We start from the raw sequence: 19766 nt of genomic DNA, 5'->3' as shown, positions 1-19766 counted from the left end.
AAGCAATTGTTTAAAATGCACTCTGACGTTTTCCCAATTTTTCGGAAAAAAGATAATTTAATTTGGAAACTGGAAGTAAGTTTCACATAAAATTCTTTAAAACTTTCTCCATTTAACCGACTCTGTAGCTCTTACGGTTACCCAATACATGTATAACGAATTTGAGACACACTGTATAATCTTTTTGCGGGTTACCACTAAAACATACAAATAGTGCTTTAGTTAGTATAGAAATTGCTTTTAATTTTTAGGTTTTAACAGTGTAAACGTTTGCAATATTTTATTTTTTGGCTTCGTTCACTTCGTCGTGCGTTTCCATTCCATTTTTGTTGTACTGCTCAATGGTCACTGAACGGTCGGCGGCCGTTGTCAAAACGTCCAGCTGATAACCGTCAATCCCTTACGTCAGTCAATGTCAAACTCCAAAATCCAAAATAAACAGAAAATCCACACAAAAAAAGCAGCCCAATATCTGAAAATACAAAAACACTGATTAGATTTTCTAGTTCAAGTCGAATTTACAATGAACTTGATAGCTTAATTAAGTGGTGAAATGCTATATCGGTTCAGTTAATACAAATATGCCGGGGTTTTAAGAGGAGTTAGTAAACTAGAGCTAAAAGGCTCAAAGATTAATTGAGATACTACCTAAATGTTTGTAAAAATGAAATTAAAAAGGGCTGTGTTTATTTTTGGTGTGCTTATATCCATTTTAATTATTTGTACTATTTATTCTGCCAAGGATCTAACATTTGCAAGGCAGAAAGACACTATTCGAGAGGACTACAAAGATGTAAGTACCTTATTGTATTAACAACAATAATAATAACAGTTTTGTTTCAAATTTTACAATATACATTATTAACTAGAAATAGCATCAAGATAAACTATGTAGTAACAGTGTTAGACACCCAAACAGTTTAGTATTAGGATAAAATATTGATAGAAATTTGGGAATTATGATAAATTAAATTCAAGCTATATTTTAATTTTTAAATGGGACATCCTGTATGTTTTGGAATTATACAGATACAATTCTTCAAATTTTTTGTCATCTGTATCTTTTTCTGAAATATTTACCATTTTGAAATTTGACATTTTTAGTCACCCCAAAACAATTCGAATTTACACATATCAGAAAACAGTTTTTGTGTTTTGTCTGTTGTGTTAAACAAGGTTTGTTCTCAAAGTGAGTTAAACCTAAAAATGTTGAAATTAAATAATATATGATACAGGGTGGTCAAAAATTGGATAGCTCATCTTATTCTTTGTTCAAAATTAGGTTAGTGTTGGGTTACTGTTTTGCAAAATTGATACTTTTGAAATATGTAATTAAGATTGAATGATTTTTTATCCCAACTAGGCATAAATTGTATTTCTTATTTTTTTCTAAAACTATTATTAAAGGCATTCAATTATAGCAAAACATAATCAAATTGAGGTTTCAGACCTGAAAATTGACTTATTTGACAAATAGAGAATTTCAAGCTGGAAATTTACTTGAAAACATGAACAACAAGGCATTATTCCTGGTTTGATATTTATAACTTTAAATTTGATTAAAACCACCTAGGAAATCACATTTTAGATATGAAAATTGACTTACTAATTTGACCAAATAGAGAATTTTCAGATTTTTCTTGTTTGAAACTGGAAAATTGCCTTGAAAACTTGAACAAGGCATTTTTTATGTTCTGACATTTGAAACTTTACATATAACTTAAAAAGTTGCTAATTTGATGGTTTTTACTTTTCAGATATGAAAAATGACTGTATAATTTGACCAAATAGAGAATTGACTTGAAAACTTGATTAACAAGGCATTTTCCATGTTTTGACATGTTAAACTTGAAGAATGACTTGAAAAGTAGATAATTTGTTGAAATTTACATTTACCAAATAGTCAATTTTCACATTATCTTGGTACAAATTTGTACTTAAAATTTCGACTACATTAGTCTCTGTATTTTATTTTCAACGTTTATTTAACTGTCTGTATTGAAGAATTTCTACCCCAAAACTTAATTGCATACTTCATAATAGATTCAAAGTTAGCAAAGTGCAATATTCTAAGTGTACTTGAATGCCTAGATAACAAATTGGGTGCTATCTAGCAAAATACCTATTTATGTGATCAAACCAATCTAAAAAAATAATCAATCTACACCCCCTTAATTGCGGTTTCTTAATCTTATGAGATAAATAAATTTAATGCCCTACTCCTGACTCTACAGTTCTGATTACTGTTTTTCTTGATTGCAACATTTCTGTTTGTAGTGATTTTTCCACAATGTAATCTGGAAAAAACAGTAAAATTTCTGAAGATAGCCAAGTAATTATGAACAAATATTAGGAGATTTGAAGTGATTTTCTAGGCGGGGCAATCCATCAGTTTTGTGCACTACTAAAACTGAAAATCAATCAATCATCACCACTTTTTGAAATCCTGTATTTGAAGTAGTTTTATGGATTTTGCAATGCATGGCTTAGGCAATATGAACGTATTTGTTTTGATTAATTGTAAAAAGTTTACTGAAGTAATTTGTGCTTTCAACTACTAACTTTCAGAATCAGTGGTTACATTTTGAGGATAGAATAAAGCAACTTGAAGATGATCTTAGCAAGCACCACAATGCAGTTGCGGAAATTCAAGCCGCAATGCAGAACATGCTTAGTTCTAGTACAAATTCGGTGCAGAAACGTCTTATTACAGCTGCTCCGGCTGATGAACCTTTACGTGAGATTTCCGAAATTATTTTTAGGTACCTATTCTAACCAATAGCAACTAGCAACCCTAAAAATGGGTACATTTTTTAGTTCTACGTGTCCTTTCCAAATCAACTACAAGCCAAAGACCGATATCCAAATGTTGGACGTGTATAAAATCTTAACATTTGACAATCCAGACGGTGGCGTTTGGAAACAAGGTTGGAGAATAGAAGTGGACGAAAAAGACTGGAACAAACAGAACAAGTTAAAAGTGTTTGTAATGCCTCACTCACACAACGATCCGGGGTGGATTCGAACTCTGGACGAGTATTACACCACTCAAACCAAACATATTTTGAATAACATGTTGCAAAAATTACCGGAAGATCCTCGCAGAAAGTTTATTTGGGCTGAGATCTCATACTTTTCTATGTGGTGGGATGATTTGGATGAGGAGAACCGAAAAGCGGTAAAAACGTAAGTAAGTTTAAAATATGATTTATTGATTTGGTAACCTTTTTTGTTAATAGTGTCTGTATGGATGTAAGATGTATTTAGTTTCGGGTAGACTGAGGGGTAAACCGCTGAGTAAAATTTTGTACACTAATTCCTAATATGCCAGTAAAGCCCACTAATTTCTTGTAATGCCCAATAATTCCTAATAATTAACCTAACCTAACCTAGCCTAACAATACCCACTAACTTCCTAAATTATCACAACTGGACAGTCTAAAAAACTTGTTTTAATTGAAAAAAAGTAAAAATAAGAAAATATGCGTGCAACGAATTAACTGGAATGGAATACCCTGTATATTTTTTCATTTTTGTATTCTACGTCAAATTCTAGACATATTTCGTGTATTAATGTCATATACCTATCTGTATCCGTTTATGAGATATTTACCATTTTATGTGATATTTGATATTTTCGGTCTACAAAACGTTTTTAATTTATACATACCAGGAAAGGTTGTTTTCTTGGTTTTTGTGTTTTGTCAGGTAAGACAAGGTTTGTTCTAGGAATGGGTGCAGAAAAACGTCAAAATATATAATACAGTGTGGTCAAAAAATCAGTTCTAAAAAAGGACAGAAAGTCTAATAAATTAAAGAAGTTTGTAATACGCCACACTTAAAAAAAATCACTTTTTAAATTGATACATTGAACCACCCTGTAACTGTCAAAATAACCGAATTAATGAAGGTTAAGGTAGTAGTTGTCAAATTTAGTCAAAACTGTCTTTATTGTCACACACAACACTTTGTATAGACTTCTATATGTCAATGGATAGCCAATGAAATGAGCTTTCTAAAAATATCCCTATTTGGGTTGACAGGTTAGACGGTTTGGCCGCTAGAGGGCGTCAAATTTGACCAATTTTTTTTATCACTTTCTTGTTGCATCCTTTTGTTTAATCCTCAAAAACTCGCTTAATTGCTCCATTTTTGGTAAAGTTTTATACGTCAATGGATAACCAATGAAATGAGCTTTCTAAAAATACCCCAACTGAGGTTAATAGGTTGGACGGTTTGGCTACTAGAGGACGTCAAAGTTGACTCATTTTTTCATGACTTTTTTCGTTCAATCGTCAATAACTAGCTTCTTTGCTACACTTTGTATAAGCTTTTATATGTCAATGGATAGCTAGTGAAATGAGCTTTTTAATGACGTATAAAGTTGATTGAATAGTTGTACGGTTTCGTCGCTAGAGACAGTCAAAATCTTTGAAAGTAAAATTACAAAATTCATAATTTCCTTGTTTTCCACAACAGATTTTATTGAAATTACCAAATTTCATTTATTTTATTTACGTTTATATTTCAATGGTAGATATAACTAGATAATACTAATTTAATGCCCAGTAATGCCTACTTATTCTTACTATTTAGTAATGTTGCCAATTCCCAAGTAGTGCCTACTAATTCCTACAGTTTGTTTGATAGTACATTAAGTGTGGTAACTTTGTAGTTATTTGACGTTTATGCTGTCAATTTGAAGTTTTACGAGTTGTTATCTTTAAATGCCAATAATTCAAAAACGGCTAAAGCCAATGTCAACTTATTATTAGGTACAGTGATTACAGTGTGTATATAAAGTATGGAATAAATTCATTACTTTTTAAAGGGCACTTTTCACTTATACAGTTACAGGATGAACCTGAAAGGAAAAATTAGATCAAATCATTGATCCAATGCGTGAAAAGATGTTGATTTCAAAAATATAACACACTTTTATGGTCTACTAACACTCACAGTTGAAATAATTTGCTCTTTGTCAGTTTACTTTTACTTTATAAAGTAAATAATTAAATGAAAAAACTAATGTAATTTGGAACACTTAATAACTAATTAAGGGTTCCAAATTACACTCCTCTTTTGCTTGGAAATAACTCTAATCTGGCAACAAACTCTCATTGCACCTTAATTGTGACTTCTTCATTTATTTTCCCACATTTGAATGGTTTTCTCTCTTTTAATTAATCTGCGAGTGTCTCTCTAACTCCAAAGAAAAAAGACTAATGGCGTGAAATTCGGGGATTTGGGGGTCCTTAATTTCAAAGTCTAATACAAAACCATAAACTAATTCACAGATATAAGATTTTTGGTTTTATGGATTGTTAGTTGGTGCAATTACAGGATAACTGAGTATAAACTATCAATATGCACTTTAGTGTCAGTTTTATCAGATTAACCATATAAATTAATCCAAAGTAATTATCCTATCAACATTGCATGAACATTGGCCGCTATAGGCTATTTTAAAAGTTTAATCACGTCAAACTAAAAAAATGTTAGTTGGTAAAGCACTTATGATAAAAGAAAGTGTCCAATCTAAAGTAAATAACTGAACAGGCAGAAAATAATAACTTAAATTGTTATTGTTAAATATAATCTTTTATACTTACTGATTTTTTCTAGTTAAAAGTAAATAAACTTATGTAATATAGACTAAAAGTTCTTAAAGTAACCAATCAAATTCCTTTTTATTGTTTGAATAATATTGGGAAGGTACTTGACTAATCAAACAGTGTTAAGCAGTAATTGTAGGAAGGACGCGAATTCCCACGACATACATCACAAGATAATGATTTTCTGTACTCTCTGTTCCAGGAGAAGTGGCAGTGACGACATTAACTGTGATCTCATATTGAAACTCACTTCTGTCTTAGAATAGTTCTTAAAATTTTCTTTGATATTTTATGGTTGCCGGCTTGAGCGTTTTTTTCTGGTGATTTAAAAAGCTTTGTTTTTCGTGAACCAGACATCCAAAAAGGTGCGTTTGTGGTAAAAATGTCAGACCTCTAACTTCAAGCGTTTTTGAGATATTCAAGAAAAACTAGAGTCAACTTTGACGTTTTTAATTTATACATACCAGGAAAGGTTGTTTTCTTGGTTTTTGTGTTTTGTCATGTAAGACAAGGTTTGTTCTAGGAATGGGTGCAGAAAAAAGTCAAAATATATAATACAGTGTGGTCAAAAAATCAGTTCTAAAAAAGGACAGAAAGTCTAGTTTTCTGTTCAAAATTAAAGAAGTTTGTATTACGCCACATTTAAAAAAAATCACTTTTTAAATTGATACATTGAACCACCGTGTAACTGTCAAAATAACCGAATTAATGAAGGTTAAAGTAGTAGTTGTCAAATTTAGTCAAAACTGTCTTTATTGTCACACACAACACTTTGTATAACCTTTTATATGTCAATGGATAGCCAATGAAATGAGCTTTCTAAAAATATCCCTATTTGGGTTGACAGGTTAGACGGTTTGGCCGCTAGAGGGCGTCAAATTTGACCAATTCACTTTCTTGTTGCATCCTTTTGTTTAATCGCTTAATTGCTCCATTTTTGGTAAAGTTTTATACGTCAATGGATAACCAATGAAATGAGCTTTCTAAAAATACCCCAACTGAGGTTAATAGGTTGGACGGTTTGGCCACTAGAGGACGTCAAAGTTTACTCATTTTTCATGACTTTTTTTGGTGCATTTTTTCGTTCAATCGTCAATAACTAGCTTATTTGCTACACTTTGTATAAGCTTTTATATGTCAATGGAAGTAGCTTGTGAAATGAGCTTTTTATTGACGTATAAAGTTGATTGAATAGTTGTACGGTTTCGTCGCTAGAGACAGTCAAAATCTTTGAAAGTAAAATTACAAAATTCATAATTTCCTTGTTTTCCAAAAAGGTGCGTTTGTGGTAAAAATGTCAGACCTCTAACTTGAAGCGTTTCTGAGATATTCAAGAAAAACTAGAGTCAATTTTGACCACATCTAGCGGCTAAACGATACAACTTAGTCCTGCTCGTTAAACGTCACGTGATAGCCCCCCTGGCTTTCTATGTGTGTCTATACAGAATGTTTCAAATAAGTTATGGACGATTTTTTGGAAAAGTTTAGTTAGTTACCTAACCTAACCTAACCTAACCTAACCTAACCTAACCCAACCTAACCCAAACCTAACCCAAACCTAACCCAAACCTAACCCAAACCTAACCCAAACCTAACCCAAACCTAACCCAAACCTAACCCAAACCTAACCCAAACCTAACCCAAACCTAACCCAAACCTAACCCAAACCTAACCCAAACCTAACCCAAACCTAACCCAAACCTAACCCAAACCTAACCCAAACCTAACCTAAACCTAACCCAAACCTAACCTAAACCTAACCCAAACCTAACCCAAACCTAACCTAAACCTAACCCAAACCTAACCCAAACCTAACCCAAACCTAACCTAAACCTAACCCAAACCTAACCTAAACCTAACCCAAATCTAACCTTTTGATGAATTTTCATAATTTTGCCATTTTTTAGTTTTTGGAGCAAATTTCATGATTTTGATCAATTTTCATAATTTTTGCTATTTTTCAGTTTTTGGACCAAATTTCGTGATTTTGATCAATTTTCATAATTTGGTCCAAAAACTAAAAAAGACCAAAATTATGAAAATTGATCAAAATCCCGAAATTTTGTCCAAAAACTGAAAAATAGCAAAATTATGAAAATTGATCAAAATCCCGAAATTTTGTCCATAAACTGAAAAATAGCAAAATTATGAAAATTGATCAAAATCACGAAATTTGTATCGTCAAAACGGCCGCGTCGATTTGTCAAACCGGCGTCTCCACGCTCTAAACAACCCGCGACCGGTTTGCAATGCCCTGTAGCGCTCTGAAGGGGTTCTACTGCCGCTGGGCCATAATATGACAGATTTGGGAGAGAATCAGGGTTTGAAATCTCGGTATCAAAATCGATCAAAAGATCCGACATTGTAAAAAATAAAAATAAATCAAATTAAAAAAAATTAATCCAAATAGGGATGCCAGTCGGTTTTTTTACCTAAAACCGACAAAAGAAACGAAGGGAATCAATTTTCAGTTAAAAGAACTTTCTTTTAAATCTAAAACTCAAACCACGAAACCTGACGGTCGACTTCACCACGTCGCTACCCCTCCTGCGCCTTTTACGTTGGAAACCCAGTCTCCAAGGAAAGAAAAACCAGCCTAGAAGGATAGCCGCTCGTAGTCCCAATTAGTCTTGACAGCAATCGCAGGCTCCCACCTAGACGATTGTTGGTTGAGACCAAGGACGGTAAACAGTAAAGGAGTGCTTAATCCCATAAGCGCAATCTTGCCGGTATCGGCTCGGGCCGGTGACGATTTTTACGTCACCATGGGTCTCTCGCGTTAGCGCGATTGTTTTGCGCGATGCGCGATTGCAGTCGATCATTCACGAATATGATCTCGTACATAGCATCTCGGGCGAATATTTAGCGTATTGTGCACCCGAAGGCCCACTGTGACGTCAGAATTCATTCGCCGCCGGGAAACAAAATCGGCCGATCGAGCAATCCTTGACTGTTTAATATCCTTGGGTTGAGACAGCAACAACAAAAAAAAAAAAAAAAAAAAGCTCTGAACGAAACTTTCACTCAAATTTGGCATTTTTCGGCGTACTATACTAACAGCGGCCATATTGGATTTTGCTCAACCAAAGTGACCGTTTTTTTCTATTTTCAAACTGAGAAACACGAATCTGACGTCCATTTTGCTCTAACTGACCCGTTTTCGGAGATGACTTTGAAATTATAACAGTTTTGATAGTTTTTAGGGCGTGGCACCCTTAAAATAGGACATTTTGACAAATGACAGTCCACGTCACATTTTTATCATTAACGTAATGCCAGCTTTATACCTCCCATTTAAGAATCAAATTAAAATTTAAATTTCCACTAAAATTAATATTTAAACTAAGAAATCTTTTTTAGGTTTATACTACAAATTAATAATTAGAAAAATAAATGACTGTTTTGACTTACTGGACGTTCGACGTTGATGTTTGACGTTGACGTTTCTATTGTCATCGTCATTACGCGTGTTTTGTGGATAAAGAAAATTTTTATTAAAATAATTTAAAAAATTTGTTCTTAAGCCACTTTTTCGGTAAAAAATCCAATTATGGAAACAGACGATTCAAGTCTAATAGACTACGTATCGCAATAGAAGACAGCAATTTACATCATGAGTGATGACAAGTATGACAGTGATAGTTCCGAAAGTCAACGAATTTAAACGAATTAAGCCGAACTTTAATAAAGTTGGTTTAACTTTAATTTAAAATTAATTTTAGTTTAGTGTAAGTTGAAAGTATAAATGGACTCGCTTGTAAGTTCACTTTCAGCTTTGATAAATTAATTTTAGTTTAAATGAAAGTTTAGTTTAATTGTTAATTGAGAGGTATAAAGCAGGCATAAAGCAATGGAGCCAGTTTAGAATCAAAAATTTAATAAAAACTCCGTGTTTTGTCGGATTTGAACCAGTGATCTCTGCTTTTCCGGTGCAACGCTCTCTCTCACCAAGGCACGCTGGTGCAAGATATTAGATAGAGAAAGGAGAATTTATATTTTTTTGTTGACATCGTCAGTGATCCAGACACAGAGGTTACTGGTTCAAATCTGGCTGAGGACTTCTTTAGGTGCCGTTTTCGTTTCGAAGATTGGCTATCATCAAAGCTATGCGTATTTTTGATACTGCAGATCTAAACAGTTGGCAGTTGTTGCATTTGTACCATTCCCTCAAGGTCTTCAACCATGAATTCCTTTCTCCTATAGATTTTTTCCTCAATATTTTTTTCTGGATAATAAGATGCAGCAACTGATATTTATCTTCCCTCATGACATATGTCCCAACTATTGTAGTTTGCTTTTCTTAATAGTAAGTGCCAAGTCTTTCTCTTTCTGCACAAACATCCACATTTGTCACTCTCTCTGTTTCTTAGTATTCTACGGTACATCCACATTTCAAGTGCTTTTATCCTCTTGGTATCGATCGTTTTCAGTGTCCAACAACACACAACAATCTCACAAGGCCAATTTTAAGCTTTAGGCTCAGATCTCGTACTCAGAACTTTTAACTTAGCATTTTCCGCTCGGATCCTGATTTCTTTAGAGTTATCGTTATTTTCTTTGATAACAGTTTCAGGTAATTATATTTTCTCACAATTTTTTGTGATAGTGCATTCTACTATTCTGTTAATTAGAATCTGCAGTTTCTGCAATTACAACCGTGTCATCGGCATATCTTATGTTGTTTAATGGGATGTCATTTACTGTATCTTGCTCTGAAAGTGCTCAGTTTATGATGTCTTCTGAGTATAAGGAGTGAAATAATAATTCTGAGTGAATAGGATTGGTGAGAGTATACATCCTTGTCTTACGCCTTTCTTAATCTTGATTTCCTCCATTGTAACGCTTTTTGGTTATAGTAAATCTTGGCAATAATCCTGCAATGTTCCTGTTTTATCCAAGCTTTCAGTAGATGAGTGTGACGCTCTTTATCAAACTAATTTTTACTTAATGTTTGTAACGCCATACAATTTCCATGCACTTGAGCAACATGAGTTGAAATGTATTGTTTCAGATTGCTCCAAAAAAATCAACTTGAAATAGTGACTGGCGGTTGGGTGATGAACGACGAGGCCAATTCGCACTACATTTCGATACTGCATCAGTTAACCGAAGGGCATCAGTGGTTGAACAAACATTTAAATTACACGCCAGTAAGCCACTGGTCGATTGATCCTTTCGGGTTGGGGATGACGCAACCAGTTTTGTTGAAAGGAAGCGGTGTGCAGAACATGCTAATCCAAAGAGTGCATTACTCGATTAAAAAAGAGTTTGCACGAAAACGGCAGCTAGAATTTCGGTGGAGGCAGCTATGGGGTAAACCAAAAACATTCTATAATTATTTAATGTTTTACAGGAAGTTTCAAACACACCATCACGATTATTTGTCAATAATATTAAGCTTTTTTGCAACCAAATAGGGAAATGATATTGCTTGTTAATTTGTTGGCAAATTTGTCTTAGAATCAAACCAATATGAGCAATTTAGGTACCGAAACTTACCAGAAGCAAAATGATCCTCATTAGTCTAACAACGCTATTAATTTCAGAACTGATTGTAAGAACTTGTGTTCCAATTGAACACGAACAAGTTGATTGGTCTGGAAAACTGTAAAAATAGTATTATTTCCTGCTTTAAATCCAATATTTTTCAGTCTACTTTGTAAGATCTCTATTTTGTTATCAACCAATTTCTCTCCAATTTACTTTTTGTTGCTGTTATTATGGTAAAAGTGTTTGCCAACGACCACCACAACTTTCGTTTCGTTCCAACCAAACCGAGTTATGCTCTTTTTGTAAATGTCCCTGGACATTCTAATCGTCCGCGTTCGTTCTGAACCACTACTGGATATTATAAAGGGATGAACCCTTTTCATAAACAAAATATCATACACTTTTTAAATGTACAATTTTGGGACACCTGGACGGTGAGGGATTGCACTTTGAGCACTGGAGAGTGTTACTAGGACACCCCTTTATGATGTCCAGTAGTTGTTCAAAACGAACGCAGACGAATAAAGTGTCTAGTGGACATTTTATAGGAGCAGAACAGTTTTTCTACTCTGAACTAATGAAAAGTGACATCAAAAGCTTTAAATTTGCATTTGAATACAAATTTCATTATTTTAGTCTTGAAAATAGTCTTAAATACAGGATATTGACATTAGATCCATGAAAACTAACTGTTCAAGTTCTTTTTCTTTTGCCTTTCATTTTCTTAGAGCTCTGGACTATTTTTAGTGCTGCTTCCAGCTTGGAAAATCGAGTTTTAAGACTATCTTCAACAAGTTTTTGAATTCATAAACAATTTTTACATTTTCCATAGTTTTAAAAATGCCATTCCAAGCTTTGTCACTATTAAATTGACTTCTAGACATCTCAGAGCTAAAAATTCGAGCATTTCTTAAAAATCTAGACTGTTTTGAGTGCTTTAAGGCTGTTCTCAGCCGGAAAAATTGAGTTTCAAGACTATCTTTACAAAGTTTTTGACTTATCAGGCCTACAAGCCAGTTTGTACGCTCTCCATAGTCTTGAAAATATCTTTTCAAGCTTACTCACTATTAAATTGATTTCTACACATTATAGATGCAAAATATGGCAGCATTTTTAAGAAATTCAGACTGTTATTAGTGCTTTAAGACTGAAAAGTCGAGTTTAAGAGTATTTCTAATAGTAAAAGTCAAGTTTCAGACTCTTCAGTAATGAAAGTAAAACATTTTGGAACTAAATGCTACGATATTAGTCTTGAGAACTAATTTTTAGAAATGAATTGAACTGTTTCCGCTGTTTAATTGGATTTTAGACTTTCAGTCCAAAAAATTGAGTTGTACTCCAATTAAAGTCCTGAAAATAGACTTTTGGTCTATTTAGTCTTAGTAATGTCAGTTCTAGCCTTAAAAGTCAACTTTGAGACCATTTTTGGCGGCAAAAATGTTTTTAGTTCTTGAAATCCAGTTTCAGACACTCAACCATGGATTGCAGTCTGAAAAAACTAATTATAAGACTATTCCTAGTAGTAGATAACAAGTTTTTAGACTATTCAGTCAGTAATTTTTGAATAATATACCTATTTTTGATATTATCATTGATTTGCATCGTGACGGTTTGCCCAATCATAGCCATGTTCACGTTCTGATCAATCAAACGATTTCTATTTTTCTGTCTGTCATGATTTTAGTTAAATTACCCACCTAAATTAAAAAGTAACAGAGGAAAGGAGTTTTGACAATAACTTAATTTTTTGTTAGATGACTCAGGAGAAACGGACATACTTTGTCACCTGATGCCGTTTTACAGCTACGATATACCGCACACGTGCGGACCTGACCCGAAAATATGTTGTCAGTTTGATTTTAAACGTTTGCCTCATCACGGGCTTCATTGTCCATGGAAAGTACCGCCGGTACCGATTACCGACGAAAACGTCGCAGCCAGGTACTGCGCTCTATCTAATTTGTGACCGACACTGAATTGTAAATTTTAGAGCTGAACTGCTGCTAGATCAATACAGGAAAAAATCGAAACTTTATAAAACCAACGTGGTACTGGCGCCTTTAGGTGACGATTTCAGGTACGATCACCCGACGGAATGGGACGTGCAATACAACAATTATCAAAAATTGTTCGATTACATGAACAAGAATTTAAACTTGCATGTTCAGGTATGTTAGGGGATTTTATGCTGTGGCTGTGAGATCGCTACAAAAAAGTGTTTTTAGGCGCAATTTGGAACGCTCACAGACTATTTCAAGGCGGTTCGCAAAGAGAAACGTCAACCCGATTTTCCTAGTTTTTCTGGCGATTTCTTCACTTATGCGGATAGAGACGATCATTATTTTAGTGGTTATTACACCTCTAGACCGTTTTATAAACGTATGGACAGAATATTATTAGGTTATATTCGGTAAGTATATTAGTCTGTTTTTTTTCTACCCTATTCATGGAATTTCCCTTGTATAATAGAATGACAGGAAATCTAATGCTAAGCATTTGTGTAAATGTCTAATTTGTGGTTGGACAAGAAAAGACACCTTGACCAATCATGAACTACCTACAAACAGTAATTTACGCATGTGGACTTAACCTAAATGTTTTAAAAAATTGTAGAGCCAGAAGGAATATCGTTATTAATGCCTCAAAAAGTGCTTTTCAAGAAAAGATCAAATTGAATTGTTGAGTGATTTTTAATTTAACTCCGGAACGCGAAAAAGTATTTCCTATTATTTAGTATATTTAGGGACAATAAACAATTAAATTTGTTGATACAGTTTGAAATAACAAAGTAGGTATTATTTATGTATGCATGAGTAATACAGTTGAGTTTTCTGACAACTAGCAGCAGCATTTTAAATATTTTTGGTGGAATGGAAAATTCTATATCTCCGTCATTTTTGGGGTTTCAACGACTGTAGAAAGCGCAAAATGTTCGTCCTGAACTGCTCTTTCACCTAGTGCTAATCGCAACACGATTGAGCATATACAGGGTGTTCAAAAAACGGAAAGAAAAACAGTTAAGTTGGAAACTAACGGTTTGCCAGTTGTATCCGCGTTTACCCAGTTCTAAGTGGGCATAAACCGAGTGAAAGCAAAACTCACGCTCTGCCAATTGTTCGTCCACTGGGTACAGAAAGTTATTCTGGACATTTTTGCTTTCTTGCAAAATGTCTGTAAATTTAACTGTTTTCGAGATATTCGATTTTTTGTAAATCCCATGAAAATTTTGTAGCTTCGTCATTTTTCGGGTTTTAGCGAGTCTATAAAGCTGAAAGTGTCCGTCCTGAACTGCTCTTTCACTTTGAGCCGTCCAAGCACGATTACGAACATACACAGGGTGTTCAAAAAAACATAAATAAAAAAGTTCGGTGAAAGTCATTCTGAACATTTTTGGTCTCTTGCAATATTTCCGTAACTCTACTAGTTTCCGAGATATTCGATTTTTTTTACTTTTATTGCATCAAAATTTTGAAAATTCTGTATCTCGGCCATTTTTGAGGTTTCAGCGACCATAAAAAGCTTGAAATGTTCGATTTGAACTGCACCTTAACCTCATGCTAATCGTCACAAGATTGAAAATATACAGGGTGTTCAAAAAACAGAAAGAAAAACCGTTAAATTGGAAACTAAAGGACTGCCCGTTAGTAGTTGTCCACCGCGTTTATCCGGTTCTAAGTGGGTGTAAACCAGCAGAAAGTAATTTTAAACATTTTTGACCTTTTGCAAAATATCCATAACTCTAACCATTTTCGAGATATTCTCCTTTTTTTACTTTTTTTGGCAATTGCATTAAAACTTAAAAAACAATCCGTATCCCGGCCATTTTTGAGGTTTCAACCACCTAAAAAAGCTCAAATTGTTCGCCTGGAACTGCTCTTTCACTTTTTGATGATTGATTGATACAGGGTGTTCAAAAAACAATGTTTCTAAAATTGTCATCCTGTATCTCGGTTATTTTTTGAGTTTTAGGGACCGTAAAAAATCAAAATTTTGGTCTGATTAACTTTTTTCGAAGAAAAATGAACTTTCAGAGTTATTCCCTCTGGCTCTTCGATTCATATTATTTTAGGTGATGCAAAAAAACTCATAGGTAGTTCTATAAGAATTCTAGTTTAAAATTTATTAAAAAAAAACGTAATTTAAAATTAAGATTTAAAGAAGTATTATGAAGTTTAGTATAAATAACAATAATTTGTCTTTCATATCTTTTCATATTAACAATAATTTGAGCTTGGCGTTAGTTATTTAGCATCAAATACCCCTACAGAGAAAAAAAACTGACTTAGTAACCACAAATGAAAACCCTTAATGTTTTGAAAGTTTTAGAAGATTTTATGACAAACTTATACCCAATCTTTTCCTGTTTTCTAAAAAAATACTACACTATTTTTAATGCTTTTACAGCTTTTTACGTTTTATATTGGATGGCAAAAAGTCGCAATTCTGGAAAAACGAGACAGATAATTACCAAAATGGTAAAAACAATTAAGTAGGCATAATAAATAACGACATTTTCCAGAAATGCCACAACTGGGTGGAATTTCTTTTGAATCTTGTAGTGGTTAAGCATCATTTTTGGTGTCAATCGTTAAATAAGGAACTATACCGATATAAGACTGGCAAACTGAACGTTTTCGAAATAAATTTGTACAATTTGCAAGCCACATGAGTTTCTTGTTTGCCGAAGGTTGTTTTTAAAATAAAATACGAATAATAATAAGGCTCTGCAAGTACTCTTTCTTAACTAGGGTTGTTGTGACGTAAGTCCTGATTAAGTGGCAAAATCAGCTGTCAAATTGGCTATTGGCTAACAAAACCTTTAGAAAAAAACACTTTTTACAATTAACTTTTAATTCGGTATCTCGGCCATTTTTGAGGTTTCAGCGACCAAAAAAGCTTGAAATGTTCGATTTGAACTGCACCTTAACCTCATGCTAATCGTCACAAGATTGAACATATACAGGGTGTTCAAAAAACAGAAAGAAAAACCGTTAAATTGGAAACTAAAGGACTGCCCGTTAGTAGTTGTCCACCGCGTTTATCCGGTTCTAAGTGGGTGTAAACCAGCAGAAAGTAATTTTAAACATTTTTGACCTTTTGCAAAATATCCATAACTCTAACCATTTTCGAGATAATCTCCTTTTTTTACTTTTTTTGGCAATTGCATTAAAACTTAAAAAACAATCCGTATCCCGGCCATTTTTGAGGTTTCAACCACCTTAAAAAGCTCAAATTGTTCGCCTGGAACTGCTCTTTCACCTTTTGATGATTGATTGATACAGGGTGTTCAAAAAACAATGTTTCTAAAATTGTCATTCTGTATCTCGGTTATTTTTTGAGTTTTAAGGACCGTAAAAAATCAAAATTTCGGTCTGATTAACTTTTTTCGAAGAAAATTGAACTTCGATTCATATTATTTTAGGTGATGCAAAAAAACTCATAGGTAGTTCTATAAGAATTCTAGTTTAAAATTTATTAAAAAAAAACGTAATTTAAAATTAAGATTTAAAGAAGTTTGAAGTATTATGAAGTTTAGTATAAATAACAATAATTTGTTTTTCATATCTTTTCATATTAACAATAATTTGAGCTTGGCGTTAGTTATTTAGCATCAAATACCCCTACAGAGAAAAAAACTGACTTAGTAACCACAAATGAAAACCCTTAATGTTTTGAAAGATTTTATGACAAACTTATACCCAATCTTTTCCTGTTTTCTAAAAAAATACTACAGTATTTTAATACTTTTACAGCTTTTTACGTTTTATATTGGATGGTAAAAAGTCGCAATTCTGGAAAAACGAGACAGATAATTAACAAAATGGTAAAAACAATTAAGAAGGCATAATAAATAACGACATTTTCCAGAAATGCCACAACTGGGCGGAATTTCTTTTGAATCTTGTAGTGGTTAAGCATCATTTTTGGTGTCAATCGTTAAATAAGGAACTATACCGATATAAGACTGGCAAACTGAACGTTTTCGAAATAAATTTGTACAATTTGCAAGCCACATGAGTTTCTTGTTTGCCGAAGGTTGTTTTTAAAATAAAATACGAATAATAATAAAGCTCTGCAAGTACTCTTTCTTAGTTAGTTAGTTAGTCTTCTTTATTTCTAATTATGGTCAAAATACATTTCCTGTAACTACAAAAAACATACATGAAAACACAAAAAGAAACAGCGTCATTTTAAGATGAGCGTACACCTAATAGTCTCTTACGTAATCCCTGATACAATATGGCTCTAAATTAATTAACATCTGTTTTACCTTTCTTTTAAAAAGTTTCTCATTTCTTTCTAATTTTAAATCATTTTGTAATGTATTAAAAAGCTTCAAACAGGCATAATATGGATTTTTTTCGGTTATAGTTAATCTGTGTATCGGATAATTTACATTTACGCTTCGGGTGTTATAACTATGATGTACCTCCAGGTCAAACATACTTTTGTTTTTGAAAAAGAAAACTTTACATTCATAAATATATAGTCCCCACACCGTCAGAATGCAATTAGCTTTGAAAACCCCCCTGCAGCTCTCCCTGTATCCCATTTTCTTGACTATTCTAAGTGCTCGTTTTTGTAAAACAAAAATTTTTTCCATTAAGGTATTAGAACCCCAAAATATTATCCCATACTTGAGCACAGATTCAAAGTTTGCGTAATATAGGATTTTTAATGTTCTTTCATTCATGTATTTCGCAGTGACTCGTATGCCATAGAAAACTGAACTAAGCTTTTTGTTTAACTCTAAAATATGATTTGACCAGTTTAGGAATTCATCCAAGTGAATTCCAAGAAATTTGGTATGTTCTACGAGCTCTGTATTTGATTGTCCAAAAGTTAGTGTTCAAGGTTTTTCAATTTTGAATTGTTTTGTTCTAAAGAGTAGAACCTTTGTTTTATTATTATTAAGTAATAATCTGTTACTTTTAAACCAATCTTGTGCTCTGCAAAATAAGTTTTCTCCCGATAGTGCTAGGCTTTCTACATTTCTTCCCCCTGTCAATAAATTCGTATCATCGGCATAACACGTCACATGCTCATTTTCTGAAAGCAGAATGTTGCTCAGGTCATTAAGAAATACAATGAATAAAATAGGTCCCAATATATATTTCTTAACTAGGGTTGTTGTGACGTAAGTCCTGATTAAGTGGCAAAATCAGCTGTCACCAGTCAAATTGGCTATTGGCTAACAAACCTTTTGTTTATTAGAGCTGCAGAAACCATTCATTCGCTGACTTACCACAGCGGTAAAGCGGGAGCTGAGTGGATCGTCGATAAAACAAACGGTTTAGAGCATTTGCTAGTAAGCGCCAGACAATCACTGTCTTTATTTCAACACCACGATGGTATCACTGGAACCGCTAAAGATCACGTGGTTATTGATTACGGCAAGAGGTACTATTATGATAAATAATTTTTGACTGAAAATACTGAAAACAATTATTATTTTAGGATGCTTCAAGCGATTCACAACTGCCAAAAAGTGATTCAACTGTGCACAAACATTCTTCTGGATGGTCCCGGTTCTAAGCAATCCTACGAACAGGACGTCACTTATTACAATTTCGAAGATGTGTGGCATTCACACAACAGTTTGCCGGAAAAAATGCAGATAACGATTGGTCTACCTGATTTGCCCACCAAGAAGATCGCCATATACAATTCGTTGGCGTTTGCCCGACATGAAGTTGTTACATTCAACATTAACACTCCTTTTGTTGAGGTAAGTTTTTGCACATTTATTTTTACATATTATTACAAGCTGTTTTTTGTTTTGTGGTATTAATAAACACTTTAACAACATACATGATTGCAAAAAATCAAGTAAACTAACTTTTGAACGGCCAGGGAGAATAACGATGAAAGTCCATTTTCTAGTTTTCCAGTCGCTGAAACCCCGAAAAATGGCGGAGATACAAAATTTTAATGCATTTAAAAAAAAGTAGAGAAAAATCGAATATTTGGGAAACGGTTAAAGTTACGGAAATTTTTCAACAGGCCATAAGTATTCAGAATGACTTCTTTGCACCTAAATGGCTTTTTTAAAGTTTACACTAGTTTCAGACACTGAGGAGAACGAAGTAAACGCAGTCAATACTGGTAGAACGTCAGTTTTAAATTTAAATTGTTTTCATGTTGTTTTTGGACACTCTGTATGTTTTTAATTGTGATACGGTTTACGGAAAGAGGAAGATCAGTTCAAAACGAACATTTTGAGCTTTTTACGGTCGCTGAATATCCAAAAATGAGGGAGATACAAAGTTTCCTAAATTTTAGTGCAATTTCAATGAATTTAACTTTTCTTCTTGTTGTTTTTAGACACTCTGTATATATTTAAGTGTGTTACGGTTTACGGAGAGAAGAAGATCAGTTAAAAACTAACATTTTGGGCTTTTTACGGTCTTTGGATTCTCAAAAATGACGGATATACGAAATTTCTAAAGTTTTAATGCAATTTCCAAAAAAATTAAAAATTTCGAAATCGGTTAGCGTTACGGAAATTTTGGAGTAGACCATGAATGTTCAGAATGCTTTTTTGTATCTAAACGACTGGGTTTACACTAGTTTCAGACACTGAGGAGAACGAAGTAAACGCAGTCAATACTGGTAGAACGTCAGTTTTAAATTTAAATTGTTTTCTTGTTGTTTTTGGAC

The 19766-nt window shown here is 33.4% G+C and overlaps 1 protein-coding gene across 2 annotated transcripts in view; it reads left to right on the top strand.

Annotated features, from left to right (window-relative positions):
- Positions 1-331: 331 nt before the first annotated feature.
- The window catches only part of alpha-Man-IIa (alpha-mannosidase 2), a 47340-nt gene continuing 27905 nt past the window's right edge, over positions 332-19766 (top strand). For both annotated transcript variants that reach the window (XM_081972149.1, XM_081972148.1), the window contains exons 1-9: positions 332-793; positions 2569-2762; positions 2818-3186; positions 10627-10928; positions 12860-13046; positions 13096-13273; positions 13331-13515; positions 18321-18506; positions 18564-18834. In XM_081972149.1, coding sequence (XP_081828275.1) covers positions 653-793; positions 2569-2762; positions 2818-3186; positions 10627-10928; positions 12860-13046; positions 13096-13273; positions 13331-13515; positions 18321-18506; positions 18564-18834 — 2013 coding nt within the window. In that variant the 5' untranslated portion in view covers positions 332-652. The remainder of the gene's footprint in view (positions 794-2568; positions 2763-2817; positions 3187-10626; positions 10929-12859; positions 13047-13095; positions 13274-13330; positions 13516-18320; positions 18507-18563; positions 18835-19766) is intronic.

This window comes from Ips typographus, linkage group LG2 (genome assembly GCF_016097725.1).
Source record: "Ips typographus isolate SLU linkage group LG2, UJ_Ityp_2.0, whole genome shotgun sequence".
NCBI lineage: Eukaryota > Metazoa > Arthropoda > Insecta > Coleoptera > Curculionidae > Ips > Ips typographus.
Note: the sequence above shows the minus strand (reverse complement) of the source record. Positions and strands in the feature narration are given on the sequence as shown.